We start from the raw sequence: 19469 nt of genomic DNA, 5'->3' as shown, positions 1-19469 counted from the left end.
ATATCATTTTGATTTTGGTTTGCTAGGTAGGTAATTTGATGAGACTAACCTCGCCTAACAAAGGCAATATGTGGGGATGAAAATACTTGGCCAATAAATAGAAGACATGAGGAAAGAGATTCAAGCATACTTACCAAAGCAGCTGGAGTTGTCAGTCATCTTTCCCTGCCTGATATATACTGGATCCCCCTAGAACAACACTCATGCCTAGAAACCATCATGAATACTCGTAAGTCCACTGACACACCAATTAATTTGTTGCTATCACTGCTGCCTCTGTCCAGGCTTCTTGATGAGGCAAAACGCACCCTTCTACTTAACCAAGTAATACTAACCTACTGTTCTTCAGTAAGTCTATATGCAGTGTTTTGTACAGAGACGCACATAATCTGTGGCCCCTGTGGTAGGAGAAAATGGGGTGGGTGCAACATCATCTTAGGCCATTGGAGTAAGTTGCCTTTTTCCCACTTTCTTATATAAGGCACACGTAACACTTGAAAGAAACATGTCCTCTGGTGTTTCCTGTTTGAAAAACATTCATTATGGTAATTCATAGCACTCCTTCTATTTCATCAGGTTGACAGTTAACAAGTTTATCTATGGGCCGACTGGCTCTTGCACTGTTTATCTGTTTCTAGTACTTTCAGCCCTCTAATACTGTCAGCCTTCAAAATTTACACACCACCTCCTCTATATTCTGTTTATCACAAACTGTCTGTAGATTATCATATTTTTTTCTGCTCTGCAGTGTGTATGTCATCCAGATCCCTCCGTGACTCCCTCACAGTGTGTTTGAAGCAGCTCAGATTTCTTCTACCTTCCTGAAACTAATGATGTGATACACCATTACTGTAAAGGCTTTCCAGTGGAGCTACAGCAGAATATTCTAGCATGTTAAGAAGTGCTAGCCAAACAAGAATCCTCTTATTTAAGGGCCGAGCGAACAGATAACTGGACATTATAAAAAGATAAGGATGATGGTGGGGAAAGTAGAAAGTGAAAAGTGCAATACAGCAAGTAATGAGCTGAAATAAAGCAGACATAGCCAAATGATTAATCAAACATATAGCAAAGAAGAGGGGTACTGATGAAAGAATCCCTTTCATTTTTTTCAACATTGAAAATAGCAAACATTCTTTCAAAACTGCAAACACGACTTGGTTTAAATACTGAAATTTATCAGGTCAAACACAGAGAAGTTCTCATATCTCATTCAAATGGTTAACTGTATGACAGGAATTTACAGCCCACACTTGGGAGGTCTGCTTTCTCAGCCAAACTGCACGTAGTAGTGAAAGGTTTGGGCACCTGTCCAACGTCTGACATTCCATCAGTGTGTATAAAATTGAATAATCTTGCATTCAAATGGCTTATTCAGGTACTCTAAGGAGAACAGAGACCTCTATGTGTTAACTTATGAAACATTAAACTAACAATTCTGTACATAATAAATGGATCTGACTTTACAGCTGAAAATACATTGTTGTGCAGAAAATGAAGGGGGGGGGACTACATAGACAACAGTAATCCAGCCAAACTATTAAACTGTACAATGTATAACTGCATCATACATCAGTTTACAAAACAGTAAGGTATAACATCTGTCAGTCGGATGTCTGTTAGAAACAGATACAAGTGCTAATTAGAAGAGCAGCTCTGAAACCAATCCATCTATCCATCCACAACCCCTTTTCTCATTTTTGCATATGGCATTAGGGTGTCACTTCAACAGTAACCATCATCTAGATCCAAGGTTCACACCACTAGGTGGCTAGCCCTGCTACAGTAGTTCTTCCACACCACACACTTGCAAGCACATTTACACCTATGGCCAATTTACAGTCTAATCCACCTGCTACATATCTTTGGAATGTGGCAGGAAACCGGAGCACCTGGAGGAAACCCACGTGAACACAAGAGGGGAATGCAGACGCCGCACAAAAGGCACCCCAGCTGAGAATCAAGGAACCTCTTGCTGTGAGGTGACAACACATTTGCTGTGCCACTGTGCCACCACTGAAACCAATGCAGATGATATTTCAGGAAAAATTAAAGCACCCTCTTCAATAACAGAAAATATGTAACACACACACAGACACACACACACACACACACACACACACACACACACACACACACACACACACACACAGGCACAGGCACACGCAATTGTAGTTGAGTTCCCAACTCCTCAAGTTTCTCAAGTAACAGGTTTTACACTGTTAAACAAAAGCTTTGACCTTTTACTGATTTTTCTGCACCCCTTTTATATATATATATATATATATATATATATATATATATATATATATATATATATCTATATAGATATAGATATATGTGTGTGTGTGTCCACACACACACACACACACACACACACACACACACACACACACATACACACACACACGTTTTACACTGTTCAACACAGGCTTTGGCCTTTTACTGATTTTCTTCCACCCCCACTTCCTGTATCTTTTTCTATTTATATTCATATATATATATATATATATATATATATATATATATATATATATATATATATATATATATATATGAACACACACACTTGTGTGTGTGTGTGTTTGTGTGTGTATTTACACACACACACACACACACACACACACATATATATATATATATATATATATATATATATATATATATATATATATATATATACACACACACACACTAACAGTGAGATTGTACAACAAAAGGAAAATGATGTAGTCTTACTCCCTATTGTACTGTGGTCTCAGGGAGTAAAATGATCTGCACTACTGATAGCCTGTGTGATCAGTCGCCCACCCATGCTTACACACATACACATGTTTAGGTATTTGTATACATTCTCTTTGTACGTAAACATAAACTGAGAAAGCTACATCCAACAATCCATACCACGTACATTGATAAACTATGCCATTGATCCTGCAGCAGGTCAACTAATGTGTTATCTCTAAACATGGTATGCAGTTTTGTATTCTGTCAGAAGCTATGACCAGAGTTATGACTACTAAACATCTAAATACAGTAAAATAGAATGAGTTGAATTTGAGATGATTTACCAATACAGTCATGTACGGGGTTTATATCATATGAGCGAATTGCACAAATTGCGAACGCTCATAATATCGAACGTACCGGACCTCAAAGTGTTTTTTCTGAGATCACGGTACAGTGAAGAATGGGATATTTTGCTTTCCTCACTGTAGTGCGATCTCAGAGTTGGAATATATATTTAGCAGGGGGCACAGCCCCCCACAATAGGAAGTTTGAGGTCCGGTACATTCGATATTATGAGCGTTCGCAATTTGTGCGATTCGCTCATATGATATAGACCCATCATGTACTGAGACTATACCTGTCAAAGGTATTTTTTTTTGCTAAAAAATATTAATAAGCACTACTGTATTTCTCTACTAATAAAAGAAGACATATTTTCTACTCATCATACTACACTCCAGACATCATGATATTACAGTATCATAAAGGTATGAGTGAATCCCCCACTTTGTGTTGTATTCCTAGTAGTCTAAGCTAAATCACCATCCCACCACAATGCACATAATGTATGCCCTATTATTTAAGTTAATAATTTCCTGTGGGTGTGCTGTTGTATGCTGTTTGATACTGTCATAAGGTCACAGTTGTTAACCATCTGGAAATTACTATCAGCATGTAGAAATGTGACCAAATATTTATATTTTAAATACTGTTAAATATATTTATTAAAAAAGAAGGGGAAACAACAGCAACAGTAGCATCTAAAAAGCACAGTAACATTATACTATTCTTTTAAAGATTTAGGTGGAGAAAGCTACTAATTGCTAAAACATTTTATCCTGTGCTTGGGCAGTTTCAATGGCTTCCATGGAATAATAATAAAAGCACTTCTCGCAAACTTAAATGAAATTGAGCCCGTGTAATGGTTATATGTGGGGCAGTTAATGGCATGTGAAGGGAAGCAGTGTTCTCCTTCTCTCATTCAAACCTTAGTCATGCTGCAGAACAGGAACCTCAAGGCAGTGCACAAAATGAAAATAGCATGCCTTGTCCACATAAACAGTTACTGCTGTAACAAAGTATGTGCCCTCCATCACACATAAGGACATGCTACAAATATTCCTGGAGAGAGAGAGTGATCTAGTAGTTTATGCAATGACTTAGAAAGATCTGTCAAAGTGAAACCAGTGAATCTGAGCAGGAAAAGGATAGAAGCCCTCATCAGTGGACAGGACTCTCGCATGGAAACATCTACAGTTGTTGAGAGAATGTCTATGGGTCCAGGACTGGATCACAGAGTCACGTTAGGGGCTCAGTGAACCACGATAGAGTCCATCCATGAATTTAGGAACTGCCGCTGATGGCATTGACTACTATAACTTCATTATTTCAGTTTAGTTATACTAAGTGATCTAGTCTCACTCGTTATTTATTTGATGACTATTAACCAGGTAAGACTATTAAACACAAATATTTCTTTACAGGTGTCACCTAGAAGCTTTCAGCTTTAGTCTGTTTAACATACTATGGAAGAACATAATGCGGCAAGAAAATCAAAGATTATGGGCTATACTTCTCTTAAAGTCTGCTGTTTTTATCAAGAAAGTCAGTAGTGGATGTTCTCTTTTTCCTGTATATCTTTTCCTCTCACTCTCTCATTTTCATTAAGCATATTTATCTGCCAGGAATGCTGCCTCTCATTTACCAAGGGAGCCTATCTTGCACACTCCTCAGCTGCTATGACTTTAGAGCTAAGGTGTATATTTGACTTTGCATTTACAGATGTGATCTGGCAGCTTGAGTTCTATTTGAATCTATGACTTTCCCATTCCCAAGATGGTGGTCTAACAAGCAAATCACGCCATTTATTCACAGTCAGGCTCATTTTGTTTGAAAATTAACAATAAAAGAAATTCCTCGGCTGAAGATCCAGTTATTTAAATACAAAGACATCAATGCAGTCGGACAAAGCAATGAATTCAGAGGGATCAATACAATGACATAAAACAAGAAACTGATTTTGCAAGAAAGTACCATAATGCAGGTATTGTAATAAAAAATGAGCTCAAAGAACTGTTAAGTGCCAGCAGAATATTGTCTTTATGAATATGGGTTTTGCACACCTTTAGAATTCAATTTTCAGAGGAAAATGCATTAATGACCACATAGTATCTTAATATATCCATCACGGTTATCAAAGTAAATGCTCCTATGGTACAATGAGTGGATTTTCATATTGTGATAGATTACCTTACTAGTACCATGTGGCAGGCAGCTTTACTAGTTAATAAGACTGTATTATGCCTCATGACAGCAAATGCATTTTACTTAAACTCTGTGGAAACAATTTTCTCAGTAGCCTCAAAAAAAAAAAAAAAAAAAGTAAAATTGCAGGCTTCAATGTGACTTTCGAGGCCAGCCAGTGAAGATGTCACTTACCGTTCTTGCTCTTGAATATATTCAGTATGGGCAGAATTTGCCTGTAATATGGTACCAGAGCTTCACCAACCATATCAGCTGACACAACCAGATGCTGCAAGACTTTCAGAGTTGTGCAGATGACCTGTTTGTTGCGGGTATTCAGCGCATCTGCACAAACAGAAAGAAAACATCTAAAATTAAGACTCAATCGTTGTGTTCTCACTAATGATAGCAACTAGTATACAAACCTGCACCACTGGTTTTAAAGCAGAAGTGATAGCTTTCAAATTGAAATGTATTTTTCTTTTTTATTTTAGAATTTGGTAACCAGGAATTTCCGTCAGGGTTCTCAGAGTTATTTTACAAGGCAAACTTAGTAGCACAGGAAATTTAAAAGTCTTTCTCACAGCAGTACAATGTGTAAACTGGATGAAGAGTTGAAGTTCACCAGCTTTGCAGTCAAGCACTTTAATCAACAAACTATATTACTTTCTTTTACTTAGGACGACTTTATTATGTCATATGACAGCAAGTACATTTTGCATACATTTCTATGAAAACTTTTCTTGGAAAATCTAGTGAAATCTACAAGCATTCATATATCTTTATAGCAAAAGATGCTTGAAGAAATATTTACTGTTCTCGTTCTTAATATTTACTTCTTCCCATTCAAAATTCTGGCAATGGAAATATGGGAATCTTGACTTTCAAACAGATGAAAAAATCAAGAACTTACTGAAACATAAAAACAAAGAAAGGAAATATAAAAAGAAAACAAAAAAAATGCTATATACTTTTTTTTGCAAGGGGTGGTGGTGGAGGTAAATCAATCAGTTAAGAGCTGGTATCTTCTTTAAGAGGTAAGTTGTGTGCACGAGGCAAAGTGGTGCTGGATAGAAAGATCACAGGCAATCCTCATTAGCTCACCTGTAACTGAGGCCAGTACACAGGCATTTCAAAGGCCCTGTGTGAGACTGTGTAAGATACGTCAGTGTAAGCAGTTCAAGTGCCATTAGTTTATGTAGATTAGGGCTTCCTCACAAGCGCAATCACAGACACTCAACCATAGACAGCAACTGAAAATACAAAAGTATCCAACATACATAAATAAGTAAATGATTTTTGCAGGTGGGCCTAGCCTCTCCAATATCCTCCATACCACAGCTACACACACACACACGTGTGTGTGTGTGTGGGGGGGGGGGCTGATTTTAATCACATCTTCCTTTGGTCAACATCTATTTAGTCCACAAAATTTAGTTGACTCCACAGATGGTCGACAGTTGTGCAAGATCTCACAATTCTTGCGGTAAAGAAATATGCCTTTTCCCTGAGATTTGTGTGTTCTGAGAGTTAGCATATATAGTTAACAGGGTGTTTGGGGAGTGCAGGGGGGGTTGCTCATCTGCAAAAAAAGGATGTTTAAGGTTATTTTTTGAAAATTTGGTTTGCATGCACCAAGATTTTTGTTCGGCGCATGCGTAGTAGCATGTCAATGTTTGCAAAGTGGACCTTTTGTGACTGACCTTGTAAATTTTGATGTTTAGTTCATTCATTCTTTTTCAGTAGAGCACGTTAGATATAGACATTCATCTTTCTCTCTCTTTATATATATATATATATATATATATATATATATATATATATATATATATATGCATATCTATATCTGTCTATATATATAAATAATAAATATACATAGAGAAAGAGACATATATATCTACCAGCTCTGAAACTACAGTATCTGGAGGAAATGAGACATCCCTAGGAAAACATAATCTTGATGTTTAAATGCAAATCCTGGTATTTGCACATTAACGGTACCACAGAAGAGTGCCGATCACTAGTGTGCAAATACAAGTCTGCACACATGGGATAGCTCAGGCAGATGCAGACATGTCTGGTAAATAATTAGTGAACAATAGTCTAACAAAGGAAATGAAAAATAAAAAGCAGATGGATTTCTGCACTGTTTAGCCAACCTTCTCTGTTAGATCTACCCTGTACTGCTCTCAGTTGAATCACTCACAAAGCTGCTATTTGATTTTCATTTGCTATCATTGTAGCTATGTTTTTATAGGTTCATAGGCATGTACTAGGCAAGCTGCCCTTGTGGGCCATTTTAAGCCTAGCCAATTCCCCTTTTTGTGCTCAAAATAACTCCTCCCATTTGCCCTAGAATAGCTTTACACATACCATGGAGGATATATTATCCTATTGAGAATAACTGGATCATACCATAGACAATTGGAGGGGACACATGCATGGGATTTAGGATCTGCCTCTATCCATTAGTAGTACAGGAGGCAGTCCTGGGTAAATTTTCTGTTTCCCATCCATAAATCTAAATTGTGATTGAATATGGACAGGGATGAACTTTGTTTTTTGTGGCTAAGTAATCTGTTCCAGAGCAGCAGTATCCTCTGTGAGATATACCCGTCCTTCTGTTCATGTTGCAAAAGAGGCTTAGATCCCTAGACTGAGTATTTCTGATGCCATTTGACTTGCTGATGTGCAGTAAATCCATCAGTAATGGGTTTGAAAATGCATTCTATGCTAGACATAGGTCACCTCTTAGCAGTCTGTAGGATACCAAGAATAGTGACAGGGCTTTGAGTTGGTCCATGTAAGACATGATGTTTAGACCTTGTATCCTTTTAATAAGGTATTTCTATGGGCATTCAAGTTGTTGCATGGGTCTAGACAGATACATGCCAAAATGGGTGTTATATTCAATGACTGCCCTAATAAGGGCTGAGTAAATTAGGGCAATGAAATCCCTAGATTTAGACACAATCCCTTTGTTGATACGCTGTACAATTCAGAACTTTCTTATAACAATAAACACTTGTTGGTTAAAAGTTAAGTCACTCACCAGATAAACTCTCTAATCCTGAACAACTGGGTCAGCTCTTAGGGGTGTATGGCAATGTGGTAGTTCTTTGGGGTAGATGACATCTCAAATGATACAATAATGCATTTTTTGGCATTTAGTTTCAGCCCCTGATTTTGGCACCAGTTATTTATTTGGGACAAACCTTCCTCCAGGATGGCTATGTCATTTGGGGACTGAATGGCTGCTCCTAGCTCGCATTCATCTGAAAACACAGTCAGCCAGAGCTCTTTGGTACTGGCTTTTACTTCAGCAAAGTAGATGCCAAACAGGATACTTCCCAGCACAGAACCTAGGGAACTCCACTGGTGACTGTTTCTTTGTGGAGGTAACTTTCCCTATTTTGATTATCTGTGAGCCTGTTGTCAAACCAGCAGGTGACATAGGGGGTTATTAACAGTTTGTTTAGCTTTTCTACTATGCCTGACTGGGGAATTGTGGTAAAAGCTTTGCCAGGTAGAGATATGTGGCATGTACCATTTTGCCCTCATCCACTGATTTGGAGAGCTTTTCAATAAAATCCACCAGGTTGAGTAAGCATGACCTGCACTTTACAAATAACCAACTGAGACAGTTCCAGTTTTTTTAGATTCCTTATATCCTGGGTGATTAATTCCCTATTAAGTCTTTCCATGACTTTTTTCTTTAACAATAATCACCGTCATCTAAAGGTATTCATACAAGTGCCAGCTAGCATGATATGCTACAAATAAATCACTTTCTGTGATGTTTGGGGTCAAACATATTGGAAAATGTGAGAGTTACAAAATTAAATATGCTGAAATAAAACAGTGAAATAAGTACAGTTGTGAAAGGCACCTACTACAACAGTAGGTCTTCAAGTAGAGCTTAATGTAATCTTAAACTGTAAGATTTGGGTTTACTGACCCTATGTGTCCCTTGTCCTGGCTGTTTTTTTTTTCTCAGCTGTCCTTTTACCTGCAAGGTGTAATATAGGTCTTAATCTGTGCAAGAATGTGCATAAGTGGGTAAGGCTGACATAGAATACCAGAACTGGCCCTAGTCCAGGTTCTCTTCACTTCTTTGAATCTATAGATACCATGCAGCAGTATGTGGTGGCAAGGAAATGCAGTCCTGGAGATAGAGTCATAAACATGTAAAGGAACATAAGAATGCATTACTAAAATGAAGAACAACTGTAGTTCATACACAGAAAACCCCAAAAACCAAAACTGTATATAAAATAGTACTGGAAGAAAGGAGGCAGGATAGCTTTACTTTACAGTAACCTCTCCAGGAAGATGTATTGTTGTGTTAAGTACCTGGCACACCCATGCTATCTTCCTTGTGGAAATTCACTGCAAAAGTAAATCATAGCATTATGTAAACTCTTACATACTAAATGATTTGTATTATAGCACAATCATGCCAAAACCTGTCCTAGCTCTGGTTTGTTTTTCCAGTTTGTATGCACCATAGTCCATGTGGTAACTTCAAAAATATCACGTGCATATAATTTCTTTTTTAAATGTTTTATTGATTTTACAAAATTAATTTAATTTCATAACTTTGCAATATAAAACATAAATTACACAGGTTAACAACATTATACAGTCAACAACTATAAAATCTAAACCAACAAACTATTTACAAAGGTGTCTATGTTTAAAAGATGTTACACATTTCTACATTTAAAACTTCATTCCATTAGGCATTAAAGTCATCTCTCTCTATTATTTTGTTCATTTTCTTCCATGAGTTGTAATAAGATGTGGTTCTTTCTGTTCTCATTCTAATAGTTCTTATTTCCATTTGTAATACTTTCAATACAATGTTTCTGTATTCTTTAAATGAGGGTGAAGTCTCACTTTTCCAATTTGTAGTAACGGTTTTGTGTGCTATAGCCAGTAGTGTCCATAAAATGAAAACTTTGTTCTAGCAACACAATGGGGTATGGAAGCATTAAACAAAAGCAGAGATTCAGACACATGGAAATTATCATTAAAAACTATCTGCAAGAAAAAATTAACTTTATCCCAAAATGGCTTAAGTAAATAATCATAAAACACATGCCTCCAATCTGCTTTCAAGTTCCTTTTCTATCTCCAATATCCTATATGTTTTTAAACATTATTTCTATTTTTATGTGGTGTTATAAATGACCTATAAATAAATTTCCATGTGAATAGTTTCCACTGGAATGAAAGAGATGTTTGCTTTGTGGACAGAAGTATTAATTTCTTGTCATTTTCATTTGGAATTTGATTATTTATTGTTTTATAGCAGTCGCAAAGATTCTCTGTATGGTATAATTTTGTTTCTTTAATTATTTTATAGATGTTTGATAAGTAACCTTTTCCATGTTGAGAAGACCAAATGTTCTATAAATTTAAGTATATTTTGTCTGGTTGTTAATTGCATTGTCTCTATTCTGTTTAAAAATTTAAGTATATTTTGTCTGGTTGTTAATTGCATTGTCTCTGTTCTGTTTAAAATGTACTGTCTTAGCCGTAGATCATTATACAAATCAAATTAATTTCTTATTTGTTCTATTGGTAAAACTTTTCCAGAATCTAGTAACTGATGCCAGTAAGACAGTTCCATTCATGCTTTCTAGGAGTCTTGATTATATCTCTATCAAAAGTTTTAATGTTATTTTGTGTGCATGAAATAGGATATAGCAAGAATAACCAAGCTTTTATGATGGAATTCCTATTCATAAGGTTTTTATATCCTTTTAATATTTTTATAAACTTAGAACTTATGTGCTGCTGTTTGTTTTCTCTAAAATGTCCTCTCATCATCCAAAGAAAATTATTTGATACCAACTCAGTGTATTGTGATGGTAATGTAAGACCTGTTTTTAGCCATATCCTTTCATGTATGTGTTTCCATCTGTCAGAATAAGCCTTATTTACCAATAATTATATTGTTTTTATATTAGATGACAGTGTATATATTTCTGTATCTGGAAGACTGATTCCTCTTGCTTTCCAGTCATTTAAGTGATGATTCTGAGCTATTCTTGGTTTATTGGGATACCATAAGAAGTTTAGCATTAGTTTATTATAATGGTTTATGCAAGATTTAGGAGGATGTATAGAAAAGGCTTGTATGAAGTATATTATTTATGGAAAAATAATCGTTTTAATTATATAATGCCTGTCCTCCATTATAAAAAAAGTATTTATTCCATTTTTGAATGAGTGTTTTAATGTTATTTAGAAGATTAGAGTAGTTTATTGTTATTGTCTTATCTAGTTCATCTGTTGATGTAACCTCTAAGTATTTTATTTTATTGTCAGCAGCTATATATTTAGAGCAATCCTTATCTATGTCTTTCTTATTAGAGTTTATAAGTAATACTTGTGTCGTATTTTCATTAAATTTAGGCCCAAGAGTTTCTGAAATTGTTCAATTAAATTTAATAAAGTTTTTAGAGAGGTGTTATCATCCTTTAAGGTTAACAAAATATTGTCTGCAAACAACCAAACCTTCATTTTCAGACTACTGTCAATTTGTATACCCTTAATATTCTTATCCATTGGAATATAATTTGCAAAAGGTTCAATTACTTAGGCAAATAATAATGGAGGCAAGGGGCATCACTGTTTTATACCTTTAGTATTTGCAAAAGATTTAGAAAAGCATGATGCAATCTTTATATATGCTAAGGATTTTTCATAAAATGATTTAATGAATAGTGTGAATTTTTGAGAAAATTCATATTTTTAGAACTGACCATAGATAATCCCAATGGACAGAATCAAAACCAGTATTTATGTCTAAACTGACTATATTCATATTATTTTTTGTATGATTAATGTAATCAATTAAAGATATAATTATTTTAATGTTATTATATATATTTCTGTCTTTTATAAAGCCAGTTTGATCCTCATCTATTGATAATGGAAGTAGTTGTTCGATCTTAGCTGCATGTATTGTCATAAACATTTTATAATCAACATTTAGTAAAGATATAAGTCTATAAGATGAGCATTCCTTTGCATTTTATCTGGTTTCAAAATAGGTGATATTGTTGTATATTTCCAAGAAGGAGGAATATTTTTATTTTCCTTTAGTAACATAAACACTTTTAATAGTAGTGCCAGAGCTTCTTTGATTAATAATGTGAACATTTCTGGGATCATATAATCTATGTCAGGTGCTTTGTTTGGCTCTAAATTTTTAACTTGAGATTTAAGTTCAGTCGTATTTATTAGTTTGCATATTAATTTTATGTGATCATCTGTTCGTTTGGTTGTGATATGCCTTCTAAAGAAAGACTTTAATATGTTTTGAGGTTCTATTATTCCATTTTGGGTATTAACTTTATGAAAGCATAATGTGAATGCTTCTTGTGTCCCATCTAAGTCTGATACTTTATTTATTTGTTCTGGAATGTATATTTCATTTATTTGAATAGTTTTTAAGATCTTTTTAGTTCTATTTGCTATTCTTTTCTGATTTCTGGGGTTCATCAAACAAGAACATAGTTTGCTCTTCTTTAAATTTATCATTGTCTTAAAATGTAGTGCGTCTAAATATTTTTTTATTCATGTCATCTAATTCACTTATTAAATTTGCCTTTCCCTTCTGAATATCTAACTTTATTATATTGATTCTTGCTTGGAATTCTAGTAAGGCTTTGTCCTATTGCCTTTTCTTGTTTTAAATCCATGTTAATTCTTTACCATGTAAATATGACTTGAAAGAGTCCCAAATATATATCTCTGACATATCATCAGTAAAATTTGTCTAAAAATGTTTATATCTCTTTAACATAAAATTCCTTAAAATCCTTTAAGTTTGTTATGTATGAAGGAATTCTAGTTACAGTTATTCTTTGTTTTGTATTTAAATCTAAATCAAAAGAAATTGCATTATGGTCTGACAATGGGCATGTGACTACTTTTACTTTGTCCAACTTTGTAGTTAGATCTCTTGAAGTTTTTTTTTTATCATTTTTTTAACTGGGAGAGTCTGACTTGGAACAAAGCCAATTTTCAGTGGAGGCCCGGGGAGAAAGGCTCCAGATGTACAGTATGTATAGTTTATCTGTTCATGAATGTGTGCCATGTCAATGAGAGTAATGTGTAAAGAATAATGTATTAGGATCAGCATATTCATTAATGTCTATGATGTTAAAAGTTTCAGTAAAATCAGACAGCACCTTAGAAATTGCTATTTTTTTCATGTGTTTCGAGCATCAGTGTTCTCATCATTCATTACACAATTAAAGTCTCCTTCTATGATTTTTTTCCCCTTTAATGTGGTGTACAATGTCGTCTAAATGCTGCTTGGCTACTTTGACACCTAATGCAGGTATCCAATAAATGTTTGCTAGAGTATATATCTTCCCATTTATGGATATCATTACTAAAGAGAACATACCTCTTCTGTCATAAAATGTTTGGCATTAAGATTGAGTTTTTCCGTAAGACTGCTACTCCTCTCTTCTTTTACTTATAGTGTGAACTTAGTCAAACTGTGTAGTCATTTGTGTTAATTTTATTTATGTCTTCTTGTATAAGGTGTGTTGCTTGCAAAAACAATGTGTGCATTACACATCTTCAAATATTTAAAGTACTTCTCCTTTTACAATTTGTTATTCAGACTATTTACATTAATGGAAATACATTTCATATTTAAATTATTACCATTTTCTGGCTTGTTAAACTTGTGTTCTGTGTTGGTAACTGTATTTAGAACACAACCTAGAGCTGATTATTGAATTTCCTGCCTGCACTTATTTTTAAAATCGTTTTTTTTTTCTTAAAACTTGCATTATCTGTCTCTGGCCTAGCACTCAAGTGTGGGGTCATTTACTGCACTGTTCTAACTTGTTGATACCTGTTAACCTCTGCTTTCCTTAAAAAAAAAACAAAAAAAAAACAAAAAAAATCTTGCTTTTTTCCCACCTTTCTGAGATTTAAAAAAGTTAAGTTATAGATTTGCTGTTCTGAACTGTTTGTACGTTTCTTGGAGGCCATTGTTTGCTTGGGCTAAAGGGAAGTCTCTGTGTTCATCAGTGGCAGTGATAAACATTGAGCAGCCTGCCTGCCCCTGTGGGAGTGGTTACTGCCTTGAAACTGTAGTTTTATTGGCCATTTTGGGTCAATTCCTAACTCCTTGATCTCCCTCTCTTAAAACCCGATTGCCTCGTGGTTTTGGCATCTTTTCAGACTTGTTGGCTCTTGGTGAAGCACCCACCAAGAGGAGAAAATGCTGAGAGAAGAAAGGAGCCACTTTTGAGATTTTAAGTATTTTGCTTCAGATTATTTGTTAAGTTTTTCTGCATTGCTGCCTACTTTTGAGCATTTTCTGGCTTGTTAAACTTGATTTCTGTGTTGGTAACTGTATTTAGAACACAACCTAGAGCTGATTATTGAATTTCCTGCCTGCACTTATTTTTAAAATCGTTTTTTTTTCTTAAAACTTGCATTTTATCTGTCTCTGGCCTAGCACTCAAGTGTGGGGTCATTTACTGCACTGTTCTAACTTGTTGATACCTGTTAACCTCTGCTTTCCTTAAAAAAAAAAAAAAAAATCTTGCTTTTTTCCCACTTTTCTGAGATTTAAAAAAGTTCAGTTACAGATTTGCTGTTCTGAACTGTTTGTAAGTTTCTTGGAGGCCATTGTTTGCTTGGGCTAAAGGGAAGTCTCTGTGTTCATCAGTGGCAGTGATAAACATTGAGCAGCCTGCCTGCCCCTGTGGGAGTGGTTACTGCCTTGAAACTGTAGTTTTATTGGCCATTTTGGGTCAATTCCTAACTCCTTGATCTCCCTCTCTTAAAACCCGATTGCCTCATGGTTTTGGCATCTTTTCAGACTTGTTGGCTGTTGGTGAAGCACCCACCAAGAGGAGAAAACGCTGAGAGAAGAAAGGAGCCACTTTTGAGATTTTAAGTATTTTGCTTCAGATTATTTGTTAAGTTTTTCTGCATTGCTGCCTACTTTTGAGCATTTTCTGGCTTGTTAAACTTGATTTCTGTGTTGGTAACTGTATTTAGAACACAACCTAGAGCTGATTATTGAATTTCCTGCCTGCAATTATTTTTAAAATTGTTTTTTTTCTTAAAACTTGCATTTTATCTGTTTCTGGCCTAGCACTCAAGTGTGGGGTCATTTACTGCACGGTTCTAACTTGTTGATACCTGTTAACCTCTGCTTTCCGTAAAAAAAAAAAACAAAAAAACAACAAAATCTTGATTTTTCCCCACTTTTCTGAGATTTAAAAAAGTTCAGTTACAGATGTGCTGTTCTGAACTGTTTGTAAGTTTCTTGGAGGGCATTGTTTGCTTGGGCTAAAGGGAAGTGTCTGTGTTCATCAGTGGCAGTGATAAACATTGAGCAGCTTGCCTGCCGCTGTGGGAGTGGTTACTGCCTTGAAACTGTAGTTTTATTGGCTATTTTGGGTCAATTCCTAACTCCTTGATCTCCCTCTCTTAAAACCCTATTTTGCACGTTTTGCAACATCGGGCAGCACTGCCTAATTGGGTTTAAACTATTCCTGGCTCCACAAAGTCTGCTCTTCACTTTTTCCCTTAGAACTGCTCTATCTCTCAAAGTAAACACCATATTCTCATTCTAAGGCCCTCACTGGTCCAAATAAGTAATTTTACAAGTTAGCACTAATAAACCATAAGCACTACTTACTCTTATACTCTCTACGATTACCTTGTCCCCTATTGGTCCATTTTAATTCAGTTCCCTATATTACTCTAGCATGTCCAAAGGTCAGTCAATGGTTTCCTCTCCAGTCCAGCTGGTGAATCTGGGAATTTTGAGGCAATGTTACAACTGTCTCATGTACACGGACAACCCTCTCCTCATCCAAACAGGTTCGAATACATGTAAGAGATGCAACCATATTGCCAAACTGGAGGCTGAGCTCTCTCATCTCAAAACTGGTGTAACCAGTCAGGAGGAGAAGGTAACCTCACACAACACAATTCCAGTATCACATAGTCCCACCACAACAGCGAACCAAACACATAAAAACACAAAAACATACTCGGAGGCTCTAAATATAAATCTACCTAATCAACAGAGACCTCCAAAGCAGACATCCAAGCAAACACTACCCCAAAACAAAACACATACAACACATAGCACACAAAGTCAGTGTGCCAAGCAGTCACAGCCCTTAAGGCTGAATAACACACCTGATACTCTTGTAATAGGTGACTCTATTGTCAGACACATTGACGTCCCGCTCACCAGGCTGAATAAAGAGAAGGTCACAGTGAGCTGCCTGTCGGGCGCTAGGATCCGCCACATAACTCAAGCACTCAGGTCACTCCAAAGCAAATACAAATATGACTCAGTCATTGTACATGCTGGCGTGAATGACCTGAGACGTACCTCCCTCGACTACATGAAAAGAGACATAGAGGAGCTCTCTATCATGTAGCCCAGGCCGGTATGACCCTGACCTTGAGCAGCATCTTACCCTCACCTAGAATGATGCCACAGTATAGACAAAATGATCGATTTTAACAACTGGCAAAAATTTTGGTGTCATTCAAAGGGGATCCAGTGTCTGTCAGCCTGGGATGACATGCTCGACAAGCCACGCTGCTTCACTAGGGACAGCTTGCACCCGTCACCCCTGGGCTTTCGGATATTGGCAAAGGCTCTTGCCACCCCCATAGTGCCTTTTTTAGGCAAGGCTCAAAAGTCAAACCCACCTCCATAGACAGCACAAGGAACAAGAAACTAAGGGTAATGCTGCTAAACGCCAGAAGTCTTAACCTCAAGATGCATGCACTCGAAGCTCTCCTCAGTATGGAGAACATCGATATCTGTGCAGTGACAGAAACCTGGTTCAAGGCTCCAGACAGCACCCCAGCACTACCAGGTTATACCTCATATCATGCCTTTGGACTCCAAAACCCGGACCGAACCACAAAAGGAGAGGGAGTTTCCATATTTATCAAGGATATCCACACCTCCAGGTTAGTGGCATTGCACGAAGTATCGGAGACCATCCATGTGCAACTGACAGTGGGCAAGACTGCTTTTCAGTTTATAGCATCCTACAGACCACCCTCTCAAAGTCAGGAATCCCACTCGGCTTTCCTGAAAACATTGGAGAACATGAAGATCTCTCCGAACACCATTATATTGGGCGACTTCAACTACCCAAACATAGACTGGGAGCATTACTCAAGCCCCAGCACCTTAGCCCAAAGGTTCCTGGAATTTATAAACTCAAATGCTATGGAACAACTAGTCACCACTCCCACAAGAAGGGAAAACATACTAGACCTGATAATTACCAACATGGGGACTTTATGCTCCATACCAGAAGTATATCCCTCATTGGTAAGATCAGACCATAAATTAACTTCACTGGATATCCACATCCCGACCCCACCCCCAGCCCACAACTTCTCAAAAGCAAACTTCACACTTCTCAAAACCGAAGTGGAATCCTTCAAGGCCCCAGAGCCAGTGGAAACTACGGCCCAAACTGCAGAATCCTATATAAACGCATTCTACGGACATCTCTAGGAATGCATGGATCATGCTATCCCAAACAAAATCAAGACCCAATCATCCAAATGCAGGCATCCAGTCTGGTGGACCCCAGCCATAAATAAACTGTACAACAGAAGGAGGAAGCTACTACATGATAGAGCAAAATCCCTAAAAGGAAAGGCATCTCTGATCAGTACTAGCAAAAAATTATGATCCCTCATAAAATCCTCCAAGGCCAGCTTCGAGAGAAAAATTGCACAGGACACTAAAGACAATCATAAGGCTTTTTTCAGTTATGTTAGGAACCTGGGATGCAACTCCCAGACTTGTTCTGAGTTGATTCTAAATGACAAAAAATACACTGAACCCACAGACATCGCCAATATCCTGACAGACAGGTTCAGTGCAAACTTCTCCCGCCCCTCCACCCCAAAAGAGCAAGTATCTATCCTGGCAGAGTGCAGCCTCCCAAACATCTCTGATGCTCAGGTGAAGGCCGCCCTCTCCAAAGCAAAAAACACTGCTTCCATGGGACCAGATGGCATCCCAGGTTGTGTCCTAGATGAACTCCAAGAAGAACTAATCCCTCAAGTAAAACTGCTGTACAATCTCAGCCTCACTACAGGATATGTGCCCAAAGAATGGCGTACAGCAACAGTGGTCCCACTCCACAAAGGTGGCGCCTCTGCGGACTCTGGAAACTATCGCCCCATAAGCCTGACTAGCCTAGTCTGCAAGGCTATGGAGAGGATCATCATGGAACTCATAAACAAAGACATTGGGGACCTACAGACACTAGATCCTACCCAATTTGGCTTCGTCAAGGGCAGATCCTGCCTTTTGAACCTGGTCGACTTCTTCGAAACAGTCACCAAGGCCATAGATGAAGGGAAGGTAGTCCACACAGCCTATCTCAACCTCACAAAGGCATTTGACACAATACCCCACTCAGGCATCATAGATACGCTATCCAGCCTAAATATAAACCCCTATGTCACAAGATGGGTCGCAAACTGGGTCAATGACAGAACCCACAGAGTCAGAGTTGCTGGGGCCATGTCAGACTCAAAACCGGTCACAAGTAGCATCCCACAAGGTTCTGTCCTGGGACCTCTCTTGTTCGGTATTTACTTTTCTGAGGTACAGGCCAATGTGGGAGGACTATGGCTCACCAAGTTCGCAGATGACTGCAAACTGGGTGCCATAATTGATTCTCCAGCTGACACAAACATCCTTCAAAAAGATCTCGCAGAGACGGATAACTGGTGCCAAAGCCATGGTCTAAAGCTAAATGCCAAAAAGTGTATAGTCATACCCGTTGGCAAAAATAATGTGCCCACAAATTACCACATAGGTGGTAACCCATTAAGTACAGAGAAAGTAATTAGGGATCTGGGGACCCAAGTTAATAGCAATCTCTCCTTTGACAACCACATTGCCAAAGTGGTTAGAAAGACCTTCTACATAACCCACCTCATCATGAAAGGATTCACATCTAGATCAAGAGAGGTAATCGTGCCCCTTTATTCATCCCTCATCAGGCCCATCATAGAATACAATGCCCCCTTTGGGATGTGCCTTACCCGACACCTGCAGCAATTAGAAAGACCCCAAAAGTACCTCACCAGGAGGATCAAGGGACGCAAACAGATGCCATATGCTGCTCGGTTAAAATAACTCCAGCTCTACTCAGTTG

The 19469-nt window shown here is 37.3% G+C and overlaps 1 protein-coding gene across 2 annotated transcripts in view; it reads right to left on the bottom strand.

Annotated features, from left to right (window-relative positions):
* Positions 1 to 19469, bottom strand: part of PACRG (parkin coregulated) — a 1708327-nt gene that overhangs the window by 932239 nt on the left and 756619 nt on the right. For both annotated transcript variants that reach the window (XM_044082855.1, XM_044082862.1), the window contains one exon: positions 5449 to 5598. In XM_044082855.1, coding sequence (XP_043938790.1) covers positions 5449 to 5598 — 150 coding nt within the window. The remainder of the gene's footprint in view (positions 1 to 5448; positions 5599 to 19469) is intronic.

Source organism: Protopterus annectens, chromosome 1.part1 (assembly GCF_019279795.1).
Source record: "Protopterus annectens isolate FY-2018-M chromosome 1.part1, PAN1.0, whole genome shotgun sequence".
Lineage (NCBI taxonomy): Eukaryota > Metazoa > Chordata > Ceratodontiformes > Protopteridae > Protopterus > Protopterus annectens.
The sequence above is the reverse complement of the archived record's forward strand: the minus strand, read 5'-3'. Positions and strand labels throughout refer to the sequence as shown.